Source organism: Pipistrellus kuhlii, unplaced genomic scaffold (genome assembly GCF_014108245.1).
Source record: "Pipistrellus kuhlii isolate mPipKuh1 unplaced genomic scaffold, mPipKuh1.p scaffold_m20_p_2, whole genome shotgun sequence".
Classification (NCBI taxonomy): domain Eukaryota; kingdom Metazoa; phylum Chordata; class Mammalia; order Chiroptera; family Vespertilionidae; genus Pipistrellus; species Pipistrellus kuhlii.
The window spans coordinates 40,502,701-40,520,660 of NW_023425515.1; the positions used below are offsets into that span (position 1 = coordinate 40,502,701).

Here is a 17,960-nt window from a genome sequence, read left to right on the forward strand (position 1 = left end):
CCATCTCACCCCAACTCTCTCTTCTCTGCATCCCGACTCTATTAACTGGTTAGTGTGGTGCATTGTCACGAGCCTATGATTTAATGCCAGCAAGCCTGCTCCATTGCTTACCAGTTGCACTACTTTTCTTCACATGCAATGAATAGGAATAGTTTAGGAAGTTAGCTGAGGATTGGTTAAGATAAAAGAGTATGGAGTATTTCGTAGTATCTGCCTCATGGTAAAGGCTTCTATGAGTTAGTTAGTGGATAAATCAGTTAATGATGCTTCATTTTCCTGTCACTTAATAGATGTCTTTTGTTGGCCTGATGTAATTATGGCATGTGCATTAATAATGCCTCCAAACTATATATCATAAAGCCAAAATCATAATATGACATGGGGAGACCCGTGGAAATCATTTAACATCACAAATCATAGTGCTTCCTATCTGAAATGGGCCTAATTTAGCCCATCTTTCTTGTGAGGATAAAATGGGGGAGGATGGCAAATTTCTTAAGTGAATTACCCAAGGTGACACAATTAGTGGGAGAGCTGGCCCAACCCCAACTGGGCATTTTAGGGCTCATAGGTCTGTCTGCACTCTTTTATTATCCTCTTCTTAATTCCCCTTTTAGAAATCTCTGAAGGCTGGATCACAGGTCATATTCCTTTATCACTTACAGTCTTTAACTAATTGAGGGGTAATACTAGTATGTTGTTATTTGTGGATTTATTTATTTTTTTATTTTTTGGTCTTGGCAATAGGAATTCTCTGGAAAATCTGTATAGTATATAGTATATATGAGTTTAACACTCTTTTGATAGTGTTGTAATGTGGAAAGGGCAACATGTACCACTTATGTGCACTGGCTCAGGGTGGTGGGGAAAGGAAATGGGAAAGAAAGTTATATACATCGTGAACATATCACACTTTTCTATATTTAGTCTTTGCTACTGTTTGAAAAGTACAACTCTTTTCATAGCAGTATGGCATGTGTTTCCTCAGTGCCATTTCAAAAAGGGGAAAAATAAATATGGGAAATTTTTTTGTAGTGAAAATAGTTACTCAGTGAAATCACACAAGTTCCTTCTTTTTCTCTTGTTGAAACCTCAAACCCACTAGGCACAGATTCCTCAACCTCAACTAAGCATGTCAAAGGCTCATGCAGAGTCAGCAAAATGCAGTCCAGCAAGATGTGCTCTGGTGGCTAAGAGAGTCAGGACAGAGAAGGCAGGGGTAGGAACGATGACATTCTTTGGTCCGTGGATGGCTTGGCTAGCTATCATATTATTACCTCCTGGAGGAAGCTGAACCTGAACTACTACATAAATAGAGAAACACACAGCATTACAGCTCTTTGCTTAAGACGTTCCTTCTGTCTGAGTGTCTCTCTCTGCTGTCTGTATATGGGGAAAGTTTCTCTGAGTGTTTTACAGCCACCTCCCAAACCCTAATTAAAGTGCATGCATTACTGCTCTTTAGTAATTTCAATGACAGTTTTGGGATTTTCTTAATCTGACACTATATTAGTTATCATTAAAGAACCACAACCCATGGGGATGGCCATGGCCATGTGAAAGGGGACTATGGGAAATGAAGGAGTCCAGGATGCTATTTAGGATCCTGACTTTCTTCAGGGAAGAGGTATTTGCTTTCAGTCCTGGTGTGTGCCAACTAAGAATATTCTCTAAAAAATCAGAACTCTGAGCCAAGGCGATGCAAATTTTCCCCAGAGAAAATGTTGATACCACTGAGCAAAGATTGCACCTTATTTCTGAGAGGGACTATACAGTCTTCAGACATAAACAGTTCTGCCTAGATAAAATTGTGGCACAGGGTGAGTATGATACATTGCTATAATTAATGCTACTTTGTGGATATTGCTGTATTATTGTCATTGTTTTTAATTGAATATGTATTAAGCTCCAACAGGGTGCTATGAATAATGCTGACTTATAGTTGATTTTCCAGAACACTCAGAAGAATTTATAAACACCAATAATGGAAATTCTCAGCACCCCTTCGAGGTGGTAAACATTGCCATTTCTACAAAGGAGAAGTGAAGTAGATTGTGTTTGTTCTGTTGGCACTGTGGGTGAGAACACAGAACTTTCGAATAGGAGAAAAGTATTTTCTCTGTCTCCGGGAACTGGGTTAGAATACATTAGTAAAGAATTATCCTTCTTGCTTTTGGAGTTGTAGGATTTTAATTAAATTGTTCCAGTTATTGTTAGCACTTGCATTAACACCAGGCAACCAAATTCTAGGCCAGCAAATTTCAAGTTGAGTCTATAAAACAATTGGGAGAGAGACGGAGGACTTGTTAAATGCAAGTTATTAGGGAGGACTTGTTAAATGCAAGTTATTAGGCCCTGCTTCCAAAGTTTCAGATTTAGTATACCAGGGAGGAGGGCTAAGAATTTTTCCTTTAAACCCTGGCCAGGTGGCTTATTTGATTGGAGCATTGTCCGATATACCAAAAAGTTGCAGATTTGAGTCCAAGTCAGGACACGTCTCCATCGAGGGTTTCATCACTGATCTAAGCATATACAGGAGGCAATTAATCGATGTTTCTCTCCCGCTAAAATCAATAAACATATCCTCAGGTGATGATTTAATAAAGAAAATAATTTTCCCTTTGAATGGGTATCAGAGTCTTCTGTCCTCAGAGGAGGCTCAGCTTCCCTTAGAAACTGTCTTGAGCCACCCAAATATAGCATCAGTCTAAAATCAAGACTTTTTGTTTAATATCTGTGGGGTGTCCTAGAACTCACCTTGTATGAAATCCAATGCACCTCTCATTTACAGAACACTCTGCTAACCAACATTTATAAAAGACCTATTATACACTTAGCATTCTGCTAGATATGGGGCTTTTAAGACCTTATGCCACCTGGTTTCCACAATGCCCCTGTGGAGTTTAGATTTTCATTCCCCTCTATCATGGGAGGCCAATAAAACCTAGAGAGAGGCTATGACATGGCCAAACATCTCACTGTTTTAAATCCCTTTAATTTAAATCCAGGTAGGGACCAGATCCTACTTTAAGTTTGAACCACAGATGGGGACAGAGCCTCTAGAACTGGTTTCAGTGAAATTCATTATAAAGAACAAAGTTCACCTTGGAATAGGGGATATGGGGGAAGGAAAGCTAGAAAGACCATGTCAGGTTTTCATTCTTGCTTGGTTATTTGTCTTGGTTCTTTAATGCAGACTAGGTATTAAACTATGGCTAAGTAAATAGTAGTCATTTGATTTATCACCTGACGTTGAATGTTCCATGGAAAAGGAAACATTTCTAAGGAAATCCCAAAATGAGGCATGAATAGAATTCTGGAGTAGAGAAAGGCTTTTTAAGTTGAGGCATTAGGTAGGCTTGTGACAGCATCATTTCTTTCCTCCTTTAAATGTTTTTTTCAGCCTTTATGTATGAAAAGAATAGTCTTTTCAAGGCAGACTGTTAAATTATATTCCCAAAATAGAAGGCAGAAATGTTTATCTTGTAGATTCACATTTACTGCTATTCCTGATTAAGGTGAGATCAATTATTTTCTGATATGGTCCTGTACTCACATTTTATCAATGACAAACTTTTTTCATAAAAATAGGAGTCCCTGCTAGGAGTGTTCTTAATGTAAATGATCTGTGCACTGCTTAAAATATATGTGATTCATACCATGTGTTTGTTCCTACATTCAACACTAAGTCCTAAGATACAATTACTCCTGCCCACTCTCTCCTTCGTCATGGGAACTGTGTTTATCCCTTAGATATATGTACCCTGGATACCAGCCAGGCTACTTCTAGGCCTAGGTTGTGTACACCTGCGTAATCCAGCATAGCTGACTCTTTGAGCCTGATCTTCCTTTATTTTTACCTAAATAAACAAAAATTTTACCAAGTGTTAATGCCCATTGCATAGTTTCTCCTATATCTTTATACTCAAGTAATAAATAGCTTAAATAGATTTTTCTCCATCCAAGATTTTTCTAGAGTTTCACTGTATCTATGAAGTTTTCTCTGATTTTTCTACTTAACTCCCCATTTCTCTCTCTCTCTCTCTCTCTCTCTCTCTCTCTCTCTCTCTCTCTCTCTCTCTCTCTCTCTCATTAACCATAACATCTTATCTCTCATACACCTTAGCACTTACCTGCTTGTATAATAGTAAGTCCTTTAATATGGTTATTTGTGGAGAAACTAACCTCTGTAATGCAATTATAAACACTTACAGGGCACAAAACCACTGATTTCCCCCTCTCTCTCCCTTTGTTCTTTATCCTTTCTTTTTACTAATTCCTATCCTTCATATCAAAGCATCCTAAATATTTGATAACATTTGTGAGACAGTTAATGAAAACTGTTGAATAGGGAGAGATAAGGCAAAAGAGAGGATTGAAGTTTGACTTTCATCTATAGTTACATCCGTGCCCTGATTCACATAACTTGATTGGCTTGTAAGATCTCATTTGATGCTTGACAGAGAGGTCTTTCCCTTTTTGCACATCAGGTGTCATGGAAATTGCAAGAGCTAGAATGTTACAGCAAAATGTTTGAGCCCCAAATCTAATCCTGAATGACTTGGAAAAGTCTTTTTTTCTTTCACCCTTGCTATTCTCTTTTGTAAAATAGAAATAATAATACCTACTGATATCTAGGATTGCTGAGATAATCCAATGACATGTATTTAAGAAAGTGCTTCTCTAAACTTAGGCCCTGTTCTATTGATAATGGCAGTGCAGAGAAGGCTATGATTTTCTCTTTCCGTGTTCCCAGAGGTAATGGGTCCCAGGCTGTGGACAGTGGATTGAGTAACTGGCTCATAGGATATTTCCCAGAACTGTCTTGGAACAGAAATTTTGAGCAAGAGAAAATGATGAACAGTTTTTGTTTTGTTTTTTTTAAAATATATTTTATTGAGTTTTTACAGAGAGGAAGGGAGAGGGATAGAGAGTTAGAAACATTGATGAGAGAGAAACATTGATCACCTGCCTCTTGCACACCCCCCACTGGGGATGTGCCTGCAACCAGGGTACATGCCCTAGACCAGAATCGAACCTGGGACCTTTCAGTCCGCAGGCCAATGCTCTGTCTACTGAGCCAAACCGGTTTCTGCTGAACAGTTTTTCATGATTATTGGGAAGGTGATGCATCTTTTATTGTTAGAATATATGATGCCTGCCATTTTAGGTAGTTTTTCCAATCTCATCTTTTCTTAGACTTTGAGATAGAACCTCTTTTTTTTTTTTTCCTGTCTTTTCCCCTTTTGCCTGCTTGCTAGGATGTTGCTACTCTTACCTATCTTTTTCTATTTCCATTAATTAGCTTGTGAAGCACAAAACAATATAACTGAATGTAAACTCCTCTATAAAGTCAATATCAGTGATTATATTTTAAATGGGTATTTCAAATATTATATTGTTAGTATATGTTCTATATCTTCTGTATTTCTAAGTACCAAAGTATCACTCAAACTGAATAAAAATACTAATTTGGTTCCGGTAAGTGGCTTTAAATGAAAAAAATCACCATCCACATTAATAAAAATTTATTTAGGCTTCACATAATATTAGAAAGTGATTTTCAAGTGATCTTTTATAGAACTGTTCAGGGAACATTATTGAAGGCAATGAGATGGTGGAATCCTAGGCTTTTGCTGGCTTGTACTTGAATAAGAATGGCTATTTTAATTTTTTTTTTAATATTGGGGTTTCATGTTTGATATTCTTTTAACCAGAAAGTTCTGTTAGATAAAAATGTCTATTTTAGCCAAAACCTGTTTGGCTCAGTGGATAGAACATCAGCCTGTAGACATCCCCAGTGGAGGGTGTGCAGGAGGCAGCTGATCGATGTTTCTCTCTCATTGATGTTTCTGGCTCTCTATCTCTTTTCCTTCCTCTCTCTAAAAATCAATAAAATATATTTTTTTAAATGTCTTTTATTTTCAGATTACTAATCTTATTATGTTTAATCTTAAGGTTCTTCTTGATATATATATATATATATATTTGTTCCATGATATTTTATAGCCCTTTTTATGCAAATTGACCTTTTTATTGTATAAGGCAACTTAATAGTACATTATCAATATAGGTGTTTATTTTTTTGACAAATATTAGATTTAGTAGAAATACTTCAAATAATAGGTAAACAAACAATAAAAAGTGAAAGGTTTTTTCTGTTTTTGCTTTCCTATCCTATATAATCAAGAGGTAATATGCAAACTGACCATCACACACTCAAATAAGATGGCACTCCCAATGTAGTCAAAGATGGCCACCCCCGCATGGTCACAAGATGACTGCCACAAGATGGCTGGCAGGAAAGGGCATTTGTGAGAGTTTAAACCAGAAGGGCAGGGCAGGGCAATTAGGGGTGGCCAGGCTGACAGGGGAGGGATGCACAAATTTTGTGCACCGGGCTTATAGCATGAATATAACAATGAACAGTGGGGCTGTTTATGTGTACTTATTTATACTGAGTTAGCTTAAACTCTGACTCTTTGTAACTCTAGTGAGTTTGGGTTTGTTGCAGGCAAGTTGTTAAATATAATTATAAACTCATACAATATGAAGACTTAATATATAAAAGGACACTTGGCAGCTTCATATACCTCATTTTATAGAAGTAACAGTTGATACACTTAGCCTAGTGTATCTTTTTATCATAGGCAAACATACCTCAAATGTCCAGCCTTTATCTATCTGTGGGTCACAGTGTATTGAAGTAGGATCACATGATCCAAAACATGCTTTATTTTGTTTTTGTTTGTTTATTTGTTTTTGGCAACAAGGAATGGGGTAGGACCATTTCCTTTAAAGAGATGTGGGTTGGCCAAACTTGGGGACAATATATGAGTCTGAAAAGGATGAATGATAGAGAATGTGAAGGAAAAGTACTGAGGCATATATTAAGTTCTAAGCCAAGTGTTTAGGTTTTATCTTCATGTTCTTGTTTCTTTCTTTTTTTAATTATACTAGAACCATGAAAAACTCTCTGTTGTTACCTTATTTTCTGTGTATTCAATATCATACTCCCATTTGTTGAGCTATTATGCCACTTGGAATTCACATTCTATTTATAATGCTACAGTGTTTGGTTCAGAGATGACTTTTTGAGGCACATTTTCTCTCTCTCTCTCTCTCTCTCTCTCTCTCTCTCTCTCTCTCTTTTAATATTTTCTTTTTTTTAATTTTATTTTATTGTTTAAAGTATTACATAGAGTAGTACCTATCTCCTTTTTTCCCCCATAGACCTTCCCACAGCCTCCCCTACCCTGTCACATGTCTTCATTCCCCTCCCCCTCCCCAGTGTCTTGTGTCCATTGGTTATGCTTATATGCATGCATACAAGTCTTTGCTTGATCTCTTCCCCCCGTCCCCAACACTCCCCTGCAGTCCCACTGTAATTTGACAGTCTGTTCGGTGCTTTACTGCCTCTGTGTCTATCTTTTTGTTCCTCAGGTTATAATCGTCTTTATTTCCAATAAATGAGTGAGATCATGTGGTATTTTTCTTTCATTGCCTGGCTTATTTCACTTAACATAATGCTCTCCACATCCATCCATGCTGCTGCAAATGGTAGAAATCCCTTCTTTTTTATAGCAGCATAGTATTCCATTGTGTAGATGTACCATCGTTTTCTAATCCAGCCATTTGCTGATGGGCATTTAGGCTGTTTCCAAGTCTTAGCTATGGTGAATTGTGCTGCTTTGAACATAGGGGTGTATATATCCTTTCTAATTGGTGTTTCTAGTTTCTTGGGATATATTCCTAGAAGTGGGATTACGGAATCAAATGGGAGTTCCATTTTTAGTTTTTTGAGGAAACTCCATATTGTTCTCCACAGTGGCTGCACCAGTCTGCATTCCCACCAGCAGTGCATGAGGGTTCCTTTTTCTCTGCATCCTTGTCAGCACTTGTCAATTGTTGATTTGTTGATGATTGCCATTCTGATAGGTGTGAGATGGACCACATTGTCATTTTGATTTGCATCTCTAGGATAAGTAGTGACTTTGAGCATCTTTTCATATGTTTTTTGGCCTTCCTTTTGTCTTCTTTCTAAAAGATTCTATATAGGTCCATTGACCACTTTTTTATTTGATCATTTACCTTCATTTTATTAAGTTGTATAAGTTCCTTGTAAATGTTGGAGATTAAACCTTTTCATAGCAGAAGACTTTGCAGTTATTTCTACTCCCTATCCTTAAAATGGAAATGAATTCTTAACAAAACATAAACAAACAAAAAACATTATGCTAAGCAGGATCCATATATTTCTATTAATTAATATTGAATACTCTCACAATTTTCAACCACAAATACAATAATTAATTCAGGCAATGATTATCTATGGATGCAAAAAAGGTTGGGTGAAAGGTTCTTAATAAGCAGAATATTGGTAGAGTCTCACAGACAATCTATTGAGGTAAAAGGGAAGAGGATACATTCACAATGCATAAATGCATTGAACTCTTCATTAATCATGCCATCATATTTTCCATCACATAACTGGGCTAAACTGGTTTCATGAGCTTCATGATAGAGTGAAGTGGCAAGGAAACATCATCCTGCTTTGTGATATCCCTGCCATACTTGTTCAGTCTGAATCTGATCATCAGGCAAAGCCAGATCATTGAACTTTTTATAAGACACTTGGCCTAAATAAATATATTTTAGGTCAGTTTCATGAAAGGCAAACATGAAAAGAGAACAAAAATACATGATAGAGATAGAGAGCTAGAAACGTCGATTAGAGAGAAACATCGACCAGCTGCCTTTTGCACACCCCCTAATGGGGATGTGCCCTCAACCAGGTACATGCCCTTGACCGGAATCGAACCTGGGACCTTTCAGTCCTCAGACCAACGCTCTATCCACTGAGCCAAACTGGTTTTGGCTATTTATAAGTTTTTAAGCTTACCATAGTCAATAAATCTTTTATATGTAAGCTGTAGAATTTGCCCATAGCCTTACAAATGAATAAATCAATAAACTTCTCTGAGTGGTGATACCTATCTATCTTCTGATTGTTATTTAAGAAAGAATTTAAGAAAAAGAAAGAATGGGAGGAATGGAGAGGGCAGAGATAAAGAGAGAGAAAGAGAGAGAGAGAGAACAAAATTTTGGCCTTTGATGAATATGGATAAAGGATTTCTGGGTAGAGTTCATTTTACTACTTGTACAACTTTTCTGTGAGTTAAATTTATTTTTAAACAAGGTATTTGGTTATAAAACATAGATAAATGACTGCTTCTTGACTGTCACCTGTAATTAGTGGGTTAGCAATACGTGGGCTAAAACATGACCCATCTAAAGTTTAACTCTTGGAAATGGCTTCACTGGCTATACATTTTGGTTCTGCACTCTGGTTTAAAATCTGTCCCTATGAAATTATAAACAGGGATGTCATTATCCTATAATTCTACTAGTGGCTCTTACAGCACTTATAACTTTCAAGTTATAAGAAGCCCCAATTGTGGTTTGGTGAGCTTTAGTCATATACATATTTATTGGATGAATGAAAATATTTATATTCTAAAAAATATATTTTGAACACCTTGTCCATGTGGGGTTTCTGGCTGTAAAATACAAGGACAGTTTTTGTAACTCACCATTTGTTCTACCAGTTCTGTGTTGGTATGACCTGGTGGCACCTTGCCTCAGCTGCAATACCTTTCTCTCTTTCTGCCCTGGGACGTCTCTGCCATGACTCCAATTCTCAGGAAAAGTATGAGGAAATTTATAATCCCATAGGCAGCACATGTCCATGGAGAACTGGAGTCCAGGGATAATCTATTCTTTCACCCCTTAGTGTAGAGGTTCTCAACCTTTCCAATGTCATGACCCAAGGTTGAGAACATCTAGCCTAATGCTGTCGCTTAAGACCATTGGAAAACACAGATATTTATATTATGATTCATAATAGTTACAAAATTACAGTTATGAAATAGCAACAAAAATAACTTTATTGTTGGGGGTCACCACAACATGAGGAACTGTATTAGAGGGCTGTGGCATTAGAAATTTTGAGAATCACTGCCTTAGTGGGAAGATCTGAGGAACATTTCACAGGACTCTTCAAGGACTTTGAGGAGAATAGATACCTACTTATATATGTGGTTGACCAGCTCAATACAGCATCTTTGAATTGGCTTTCCCTCTTCCCCTATTTAATTCTTCCAGTCCTTCAGTCATTTTTCTGGGACCTGCATGCATGTCTTTACATCAGGCTTTGATTTTTGGCAGAACCTGGATCAAGATGGTGGAATCTCTCTAGTTATGGTCGAAAAATATAAGAATTGTTGTTACAATAACCACTTTATAATAGTTTATTTGGTGTCTAGAAAAAGCATTATGCAAAGATTTAGCAGGATCTTTCTTCTTGTTATTTGTCCTCTAGTAGGCCATTTAGCCTTTAGGTAAATGGTAAAGCATAGTGATGAGGAGTTAAGAAGAAGATACATTGATATGTGTGTGTAGGATTTTGTCATCTGGTTATAAGACTGTGGACTCTGGTATCTAATATAAAGTATTGGGAATAGCTATGATATAGTCCCTGAGTCCAATGGTGCTGTGAGATTAGATGAGCATTCCAGAAAAGGGTTGTAGGTGGGACTTGGGTGAACATCTGTTATTTGAACTGAGAAATAAAATAGAGACTTTTCTTATCCAAAATGGGAATTGAAATAAATGTAGGAGCAAAGCTCTTCTCAGAAGGTCAAGTAAGTCAACAAGAGGTACAAACATCCCACAGCATTAGGCTGGACCTCTTAATTGCATCAACCTAATATGAGCAACTAAAAATGGGAGTAGTTCCAACTCAGAGGGATGGTAGACTAAAGAGGCTGAATACCAATTGCGTGCACAGGCTAGTTGCACACTATAATTACTTGTTTTCATTGTATTGCTCAGGGTAATTCTGTGATTTTTGAGTCTTTGTGGTTAGATAACCCAGTGACTTGGGGCATGGGCAGTTGGTGTACTTTCTGCTACAGTGCAGATGTTGTAGACCTTATTAAATGCTGTCTCTTTACTGATACCCCCAGGGAACACCTAATGAATGATGCTTCCCTTAAGAAGAAGAGTAATTAACAATAGCATTATTACTTATATTAATTTATAGTTACTGGTTGCTATAATTAATGCTATTTATGAAAATTATAATTATAGTACTTTATAATTTACAAAGTATTTTCTCATCCAATTAATATCTGAATATTTTAATGTCCTTCTATCTTAGGTATGTCAGGTGATACTCTACTTGTTTTATAGATGAAGAAACTATGGCTCAGGAAAGAATTTAAGAAGGCTGCAATCCACTGCCCTTACTGTATATTGTGCTATCTATAAGTATATGAAAATACACTTATCAATTTTGTACTTATCATGTTTTTTATCTACATGTAAGAGAACAGGTTCACACATTTCTCAGTTGCCTTCCTTAACAATATCCTCTCTCCCCCACCCCCCCCCCGCCCACACTTTTTTTTTCATACCAGGACTCAGTATCAGAATATTCACAAGACTGTGTAAAAGGTTTTCTTCTTAATACCACAGTATTTTATAGTTAATTATACTCAGTGGGAAAACTATGAGATTGCTTCTGATAGAGGGATTAGCACTTTCAAAATGACCCTCTGGTCTTATAGTGTTAGATCAAACCCAGAATGTAGGCTCTGAGAAAACTTAGTCGACCTGGCATTACATTTATTTATTTACTTTTTTTGTTTTTTTGTTTTTTTGACTGTGGAAGAGAGCTGAGGAAAATATCCAATTTTTCTTAAGGGCAACCTTTATATCTGAGCCATATAGTGTGAAATACACAGACATACACACAGATATGCACACACATGTACACTGAGCCTTTTGGTTCTTTTTCTATTAATATAATATAAACTCTCTATATTAGAGCATCTACTGCTGTTATTAGACCTTTAGCTGTTTTTACCCAAAAAAATATTGATATGAAAAGGATTACTGACTGGACCTATGCCAGCATCTGTCATTACCTATTTATTTATTTACTTAAACATCTTTATTCAACATTTCCATGGATTAGGGCCTCAGCAAGATTCTGAGGAATCATCAAGGAGCAAAACAGGTGAAGTCCTTTCTGCCATGAATCTTACATTCTCCTGGGGGAAACTGATGATAGACAAATGTACACAAAAGGTGATATTAGATCATGATAGATACTATGAGAAAAATAAAACAGGTTAGGGATAAGATTGCCATAGAGAAGTCATGCAAATACATCCAGAAGGAGTAATGTAGAGAAGCTTGTTTTCAATAATGTGGTAAAACATAGCTATAATTAAAGAATGCTCTGAGAGAGGGATGCCTTCTGCCCCAGGCAAAATCTGAGGCAGCAATCATCAGATTTTGTTTCAAGGGGTCTGGGCTATGGCCACAAGTTTATAGACTTTGGTGTTGTCAGTATGCCTGGGTAAGATTAAATCCACATGGATTAACTCATGCTGCCTTAATTCACAAGAGACTAATGTATCAGATCCCCTAAAGGCTGTCTGATACAGAAACTTAAATAAGTTTTAGCATTCAAAAAGATAGTTTGGTGAGCAAGCTACCAGGAGGAAAGAAACTAGTAGTGTTACTAAACAATTCTATTATTTTATCATTTCCTAATGCAGCATATTTATTAGAAAGATAAACTTACTTAGAGGACTATAATGTTTAATGCTAGCTTGTCAGGGTTTCCTATATTTTGTTTTGCTGAGGATATTCTGATTTATTGGTTAATGCTTTTTCTATACATTTTCAGGCACTAACCTGATAATTAACTGCCTTCAACAGGTTTGACAGGGTTGATTAGTTTATAGTAACTGTCCATTATTTTATTTTTATTAGGTCTTGCTGCTGATGCATTTTAGTTTTTTGATGGAGTCTTAAGTATACTCCCTGAAAATCCATGCTCATAATTACCTTGAAAATTTGCCACCTCACTTCATATTTTCAAATTCTAAGGCCATCTCACTTTCTATATTTTCCCCTTAAGCTCTAAGCAAACCACCCTGCAGAACCTTCTCACTATGCCTGGGGCTGCCCTTGTGGTAATTTTATTGTCTTCTACTCACCTCTTATTGATTCTGAGTGCAGGTAGAAGTTGGTACTCCTGTTAACACAGGGCATTGACATATGAAATCTACAAAGCTCCAGCTTCAGATCAGTGGCCACTGCCACATGCTTTCTCTGCAGCCCCTAGGCCAGAATCCTGAGCAGTCTCATGCTAGTTCATTTTTTACTCATTGATTGGGACTTGCAATCTCTGTCTGTCACACAGACATGGGTCCCCTGGTGATTCCTCTTCCTGGACTGTAAGTCTCCCACCCTTGCCCTTCCTGTTCCAACTATTGTAAAATGTCATTATTCTAAGCAGTGGTTTCTAAACACAAAGAACTTGCAGTATCTTCCCAGTTGGATATGCTTCTTGAGTACAGGATAGAGACATTTACTTATTTTTACTTTTATACTCATCAAAACGTAAGTGTGACCTTAGAAATATAACCTTACACCTACCAGTTTTCTTATTTGTCAAAAAAGGGCCATTCTATTTCACGCTATCATTGAAATGTTATTAGGGTTGGGGAAGAAGGGGTAGATTCAGAACATTTTGTACAAAGACACAGTATAACTAGGGAATTTTGAATTCACTCAGATATCAATGGAAACTGGAAATTTCCTTTTTGAACATATCTGTGTTGCCTCTGGCAGGGAAATCCTGGAGGCAAGACGATTGAGGAGAGACGTTCCAGCCTGGATGCTGAGATCGACTCATTGACTAGTATCTTGGCTGACCTTGAGTGCAGCTCCCCCTACAAACCTCGGCCCCCACAGGTAAGAGTTGTCCAGGAATGTCTCCACATGGCGAGCTGCAAATAATCTATGTTGATCTGAAAGTATAAACTTCTGTCCATGCCCCCCCCTTTTTTTAAATCTTCTTATAGTCAATGGTCTAAGTTGTCTTTTTATTTTATATCAATGTATATTTTCTAACAGACAGATCTTTAAAAATTAATTGTATTAGTATTGTCTTTAAAATACAACAACATTATACAAAAAAAAAAACAAAAAAAAAAACACTTCTGAAAATTAAAACTCATCTTACTCCATTCTCCTCATTTTCTGACTTTGAGTATGTGGATATTTTGTACATGTTGTTACATTCTTCACAAATAGAATTTAACACGGCTATGTTAAAGTGAGGGCTACGTCTTCTGTAAAGAAATTCCTTATGATAGACCTGTAAGGTAGCTTCCATTTTTTTGTTGTTGTATGTAATGCTATGAAGGACATGTTCATGAGTATTTTCTTTGGAGCTATTTCCCTGTCTTAGATTCCTAATAGTTGTATTTCTACATCGAGAAGTCTGACCATTTCCTTTATTTTTTCTTTCCAAAAGTTGTTAATAGCTTGTGTTGGCAGTTGGAATATACCAGTTTCTCCTCAAGTTCACCAGAATTTGGTGATAGCTATTAATCTCTATTTTTAAAAGGTAGATGGTGCTCTTTGTTATCAATTTACTTATTTGTTAGTTTTTTTTTGTGTGTGTGTTTTTGAAACTGGCTACATTGTCGTTTACTATCTGCATTCAGAAACTGAACTTTCATTGCTAGTGGTCATTCACTGTCAGCTCAGGTCTTGAGATGGTAAAGGAAAATCTATGCCAGGCCTCCATGTCGTCAGAAGACAGCCAGAGGAACTCTAGATGCACACACTGGACTGCCACAATTGTCACTGCAATGTTTGACTTGTGAGATGCTTTCTTAACTAAGTGACAGTGTATATGGCATGCTGAGTTTACTCCAGTTCTTGAACAGCAGCTCCTGTGTTCAAAATGGTTCCTTTCATGAATTAAAAGCCATGCCTGTTTCTCAGCTGTCAGTCATTTCAACACTGAACTGCATGTAATGTGGCAGTTCTTTTCTCTTTAGATATATCCCCATTACCTTTCCTAGACATATAATGGGACTGTCAGCAAAACATATTAGAGAAGAGCTTAGCTTTTCCTTTGCTCTCATTACTCTTGGCCCCACCACACCTGTTGATAGTAGAAATACATTTTATTTCTATAAACATACTGAGCTGCAGGTATGTAGCATGCACTGTGGTCTTTTGGGGAAACTGTTAAGAGAAGAAAAGTGGATGGTTGAATAAGAAATAAATAGGTCCCCATAATCATTGCCGAGGGGTCCATAATAGTAAACTATAGCAGGTATTGTTGAAACATAAAGAAGAGTGTGTTAAATACTTTTGAAGGTGGCAGAATCTGAGAGGATCTATGACAAGGCTTGTATATTTGGATTGATGGGTGGATGGATTAGCAATAATGGAGAACAGCCTGAGCCATTCAGGAGAAAGGTCCAGGTTTCAGTGGCTGAGGATAAGGCCACTAAAGGCTTGAAGTGCCTACAGGATTGTAAGGTTTCCTACTGACAGCCTGGGGACAAATATGAATGGCAGATTAAGATTTTGCCTTGTCTTTTGTAGATAACTAGAGGCCTGGTGCATGAATTTGTGCACTGGTGGGTGCAGCCTGCCCTGCACCCTCTTGCAATCTGGGACCCCTTGGTGGGTGTCAGATTGCCAATTTTGAGCTGCTCCTGCTGATCCTGCCCCCCCTGCACCTGCTGCCTCCGCTGCTGCCACTGCTGCTTGTAGTGCTGCCACAGAGACTGCGGAGGCTCATACCATAGCAGCTTTACTCACCAGCCATGAGCCCAGTGTCTGGTGCCCCTAGGTCAGCTGAGTGGTGCTCCCTAAGTGGTAGTGAGTGCACAGACCACCAGGGGGAAGCTCCTTTGTTGAGTATCTACCCCCCTGGTGGTCAGTGCTTGTCATAGCGATTGATGGATTGGTCGACTGCTTGTAAATTCTCCAGCAAGCCTTTGATGGAACAGTGTTTGTTGTTAAGCATTTTCTCTATTCTACTTAGACACATGCCACAAACTTAGTTTCTCAGAACCGCAAGACTACTGAGTTTTCCACTGTAGTCATCTGTCCATGATCCTCTCCTTTTTAAAATAGGGTTTTTGCTTTATCTTTTTTTCCACCCTCAATTCTTAATATATATTCGGGAGCTTCTACTTAATATAGCCTTAATTCCTTAAGTCTGTGTCAACATATTTCTCCCATAAACCACTGTATTTTAATGGGTTATTCACAAGCTCCATTTTTGTTTGCACAATCTTACTGTGCACTCAAACTAATAATCACTGATATTTGGACAGTGCTGCACTGATTATAAAGCATATATTCTCACTTGAGTAAGACTGAAACTCTGATATTAATGATATGCTGATCTGGAGTGGAAGAACCTAACATAAGTGACCTGTCGTGGGACATAGGACTACAATATGAGCACAGTTGGACCATAAATTTACATCTGTGTTTGGTTTTAAGTTCTAGAACCAGATCTGGGATGTCAGTATTTTAAAAACATTTTTATCAATGACAAAAATCTGTGAAACAATCATATGAGTAACAATGTCCTTAGAGGCTTTCTTATAAAAAAAAATTCAGAAGGTTTAGAAAAATTAATAATGATAATCCTTAAATAGAATTAAGTGGAGTACTTAAATCTACTTTTGATGAGTCTATTCAATTCAAGACTGATCCTTTCTAAGATTTTTTTTATTATTCTACTTTAGGAAAGCAAGAGTTAATTGGGAGTTACAACTCATTCTCCTGATTTATCTTCACTCTGGTGGAACTGAATTAGATATGTTAGTATTTATTAGTTAACATAATTATATGCTGTGAGAATGATAATCACACACCTAAGATATTAAAAATATGTGCTAAAAGAAGATGATGTCTGTTGTGTTGTAATTAAAAGGTACTTGAAAAGTCCTAGAACTGTAGAATGTTAATGCCCAACTTTGATGTTTTTATTTTTGATCCAAAGCAAATTATAAAACCCATTGAATCACCTGGATACTAAAAGTAGACTACCAGATCTATAATTTCTCATTATTCAAGCATGTGTTGTGTGTGTTCCTGAACCCACTTCTGAACTTCCTTATTAAGTTTGACTACTTGATCTAGTGAAAAATTTTACTGTATGTGGAATGTTTATACCAGTAGAAGTCCAAAGGAACTCTATTCAAATAACAACTTTGAGAAATGTCTGAACACTTTGCCAAAACAATTTATGGCTAGGATTCAGGATCTGAAGAAGGGGCCTTGCACAAATGAAAAGCTATATAAGAGATATACACTTAGAAGGCATGGGTGGCCAGATGGAAACCCCTCTCTTGGAGAGGCACTGACTCCTGGCCACTCTGCTTTTTATTCACTTTTAGATACACATCTTACCCTCAGTAAAGCATGGCAAACAGGTAGCAGACAGACCATCTCAGAGGCCAGTAAAGATCAGTAAGGTCTAGTAAACATTTACTTTGAGGCTATCAGGTCAATAAATTGCTTTGAGTCACCATTCTCTCAACACAGCCCTGCTAAGTCCAAGGACCATTAGCCTTCCGCGTTCCTTGGTGCACTCTGATGTCAGTATTGGGAAAGCAGTAGCTTCCCACAATACTTGAAGATAGATTTTATGGAGCCTTTTTGTCCTTTTTCCAAAGGAGCATTTTCTACTCTGAGATTTCCCAGCTTTCATTCTGTTCACTTATTTATTCATATCTTTACTTGAGAAATGTGGCTTACTTTCACAGTTTTATTCATTCACTTAACATTTATTGAGATCCTTTACGAATCAGGTTTTAGAAGCAAAAAAGTTAGTATCAACATGTCCCTGCTCTAGAGTAATTCTTACTTTACAGAGGAAACAAACACATCAACAATTTAAAAGCCAGCAAAGAAGGGCTTCAGTGTGCTACTTTAAGCTGTCATGTGACTCACTGGATGTTGAAAGTGTTGGAAAATAAAAAAAAAGTAATATTAACGTTATACTGTGTATTGTTCTAGGGAAGTGTCTGGGAAGATTGCAGAGAGCCTTTGAGTTA

General features: G+C 37.2%; 1 protein-coding gene across 7 annotated transcripts in view; it reads left to right on the forward strand.

Moving 5' to 3' along the window:
* The window catches only part of LOC118723992 (LIM domain containing preferred translocation partner in lipoma), a 639,355-nt gene that overhangs the window by 293,440 nt on the left and 327,955 nt on the right, over nucleotides 1-17,960 (forward strand). For all 7 annotated transcript variants that reach the window (XM_045583798.1, XM_045583802.1, XM_045583803.1 and 4 more), the window contains one exon: nucleotides 13,711-13,833. In XM_045583798.1, the coding sequence (XP_045439754.1) occupies nucleotides 13,711-13,833 (123 nt within the window). The remainder of the gene's footprint in view (nucleotides 1-13,710; nucleotides 13,834-17,960) is intronic.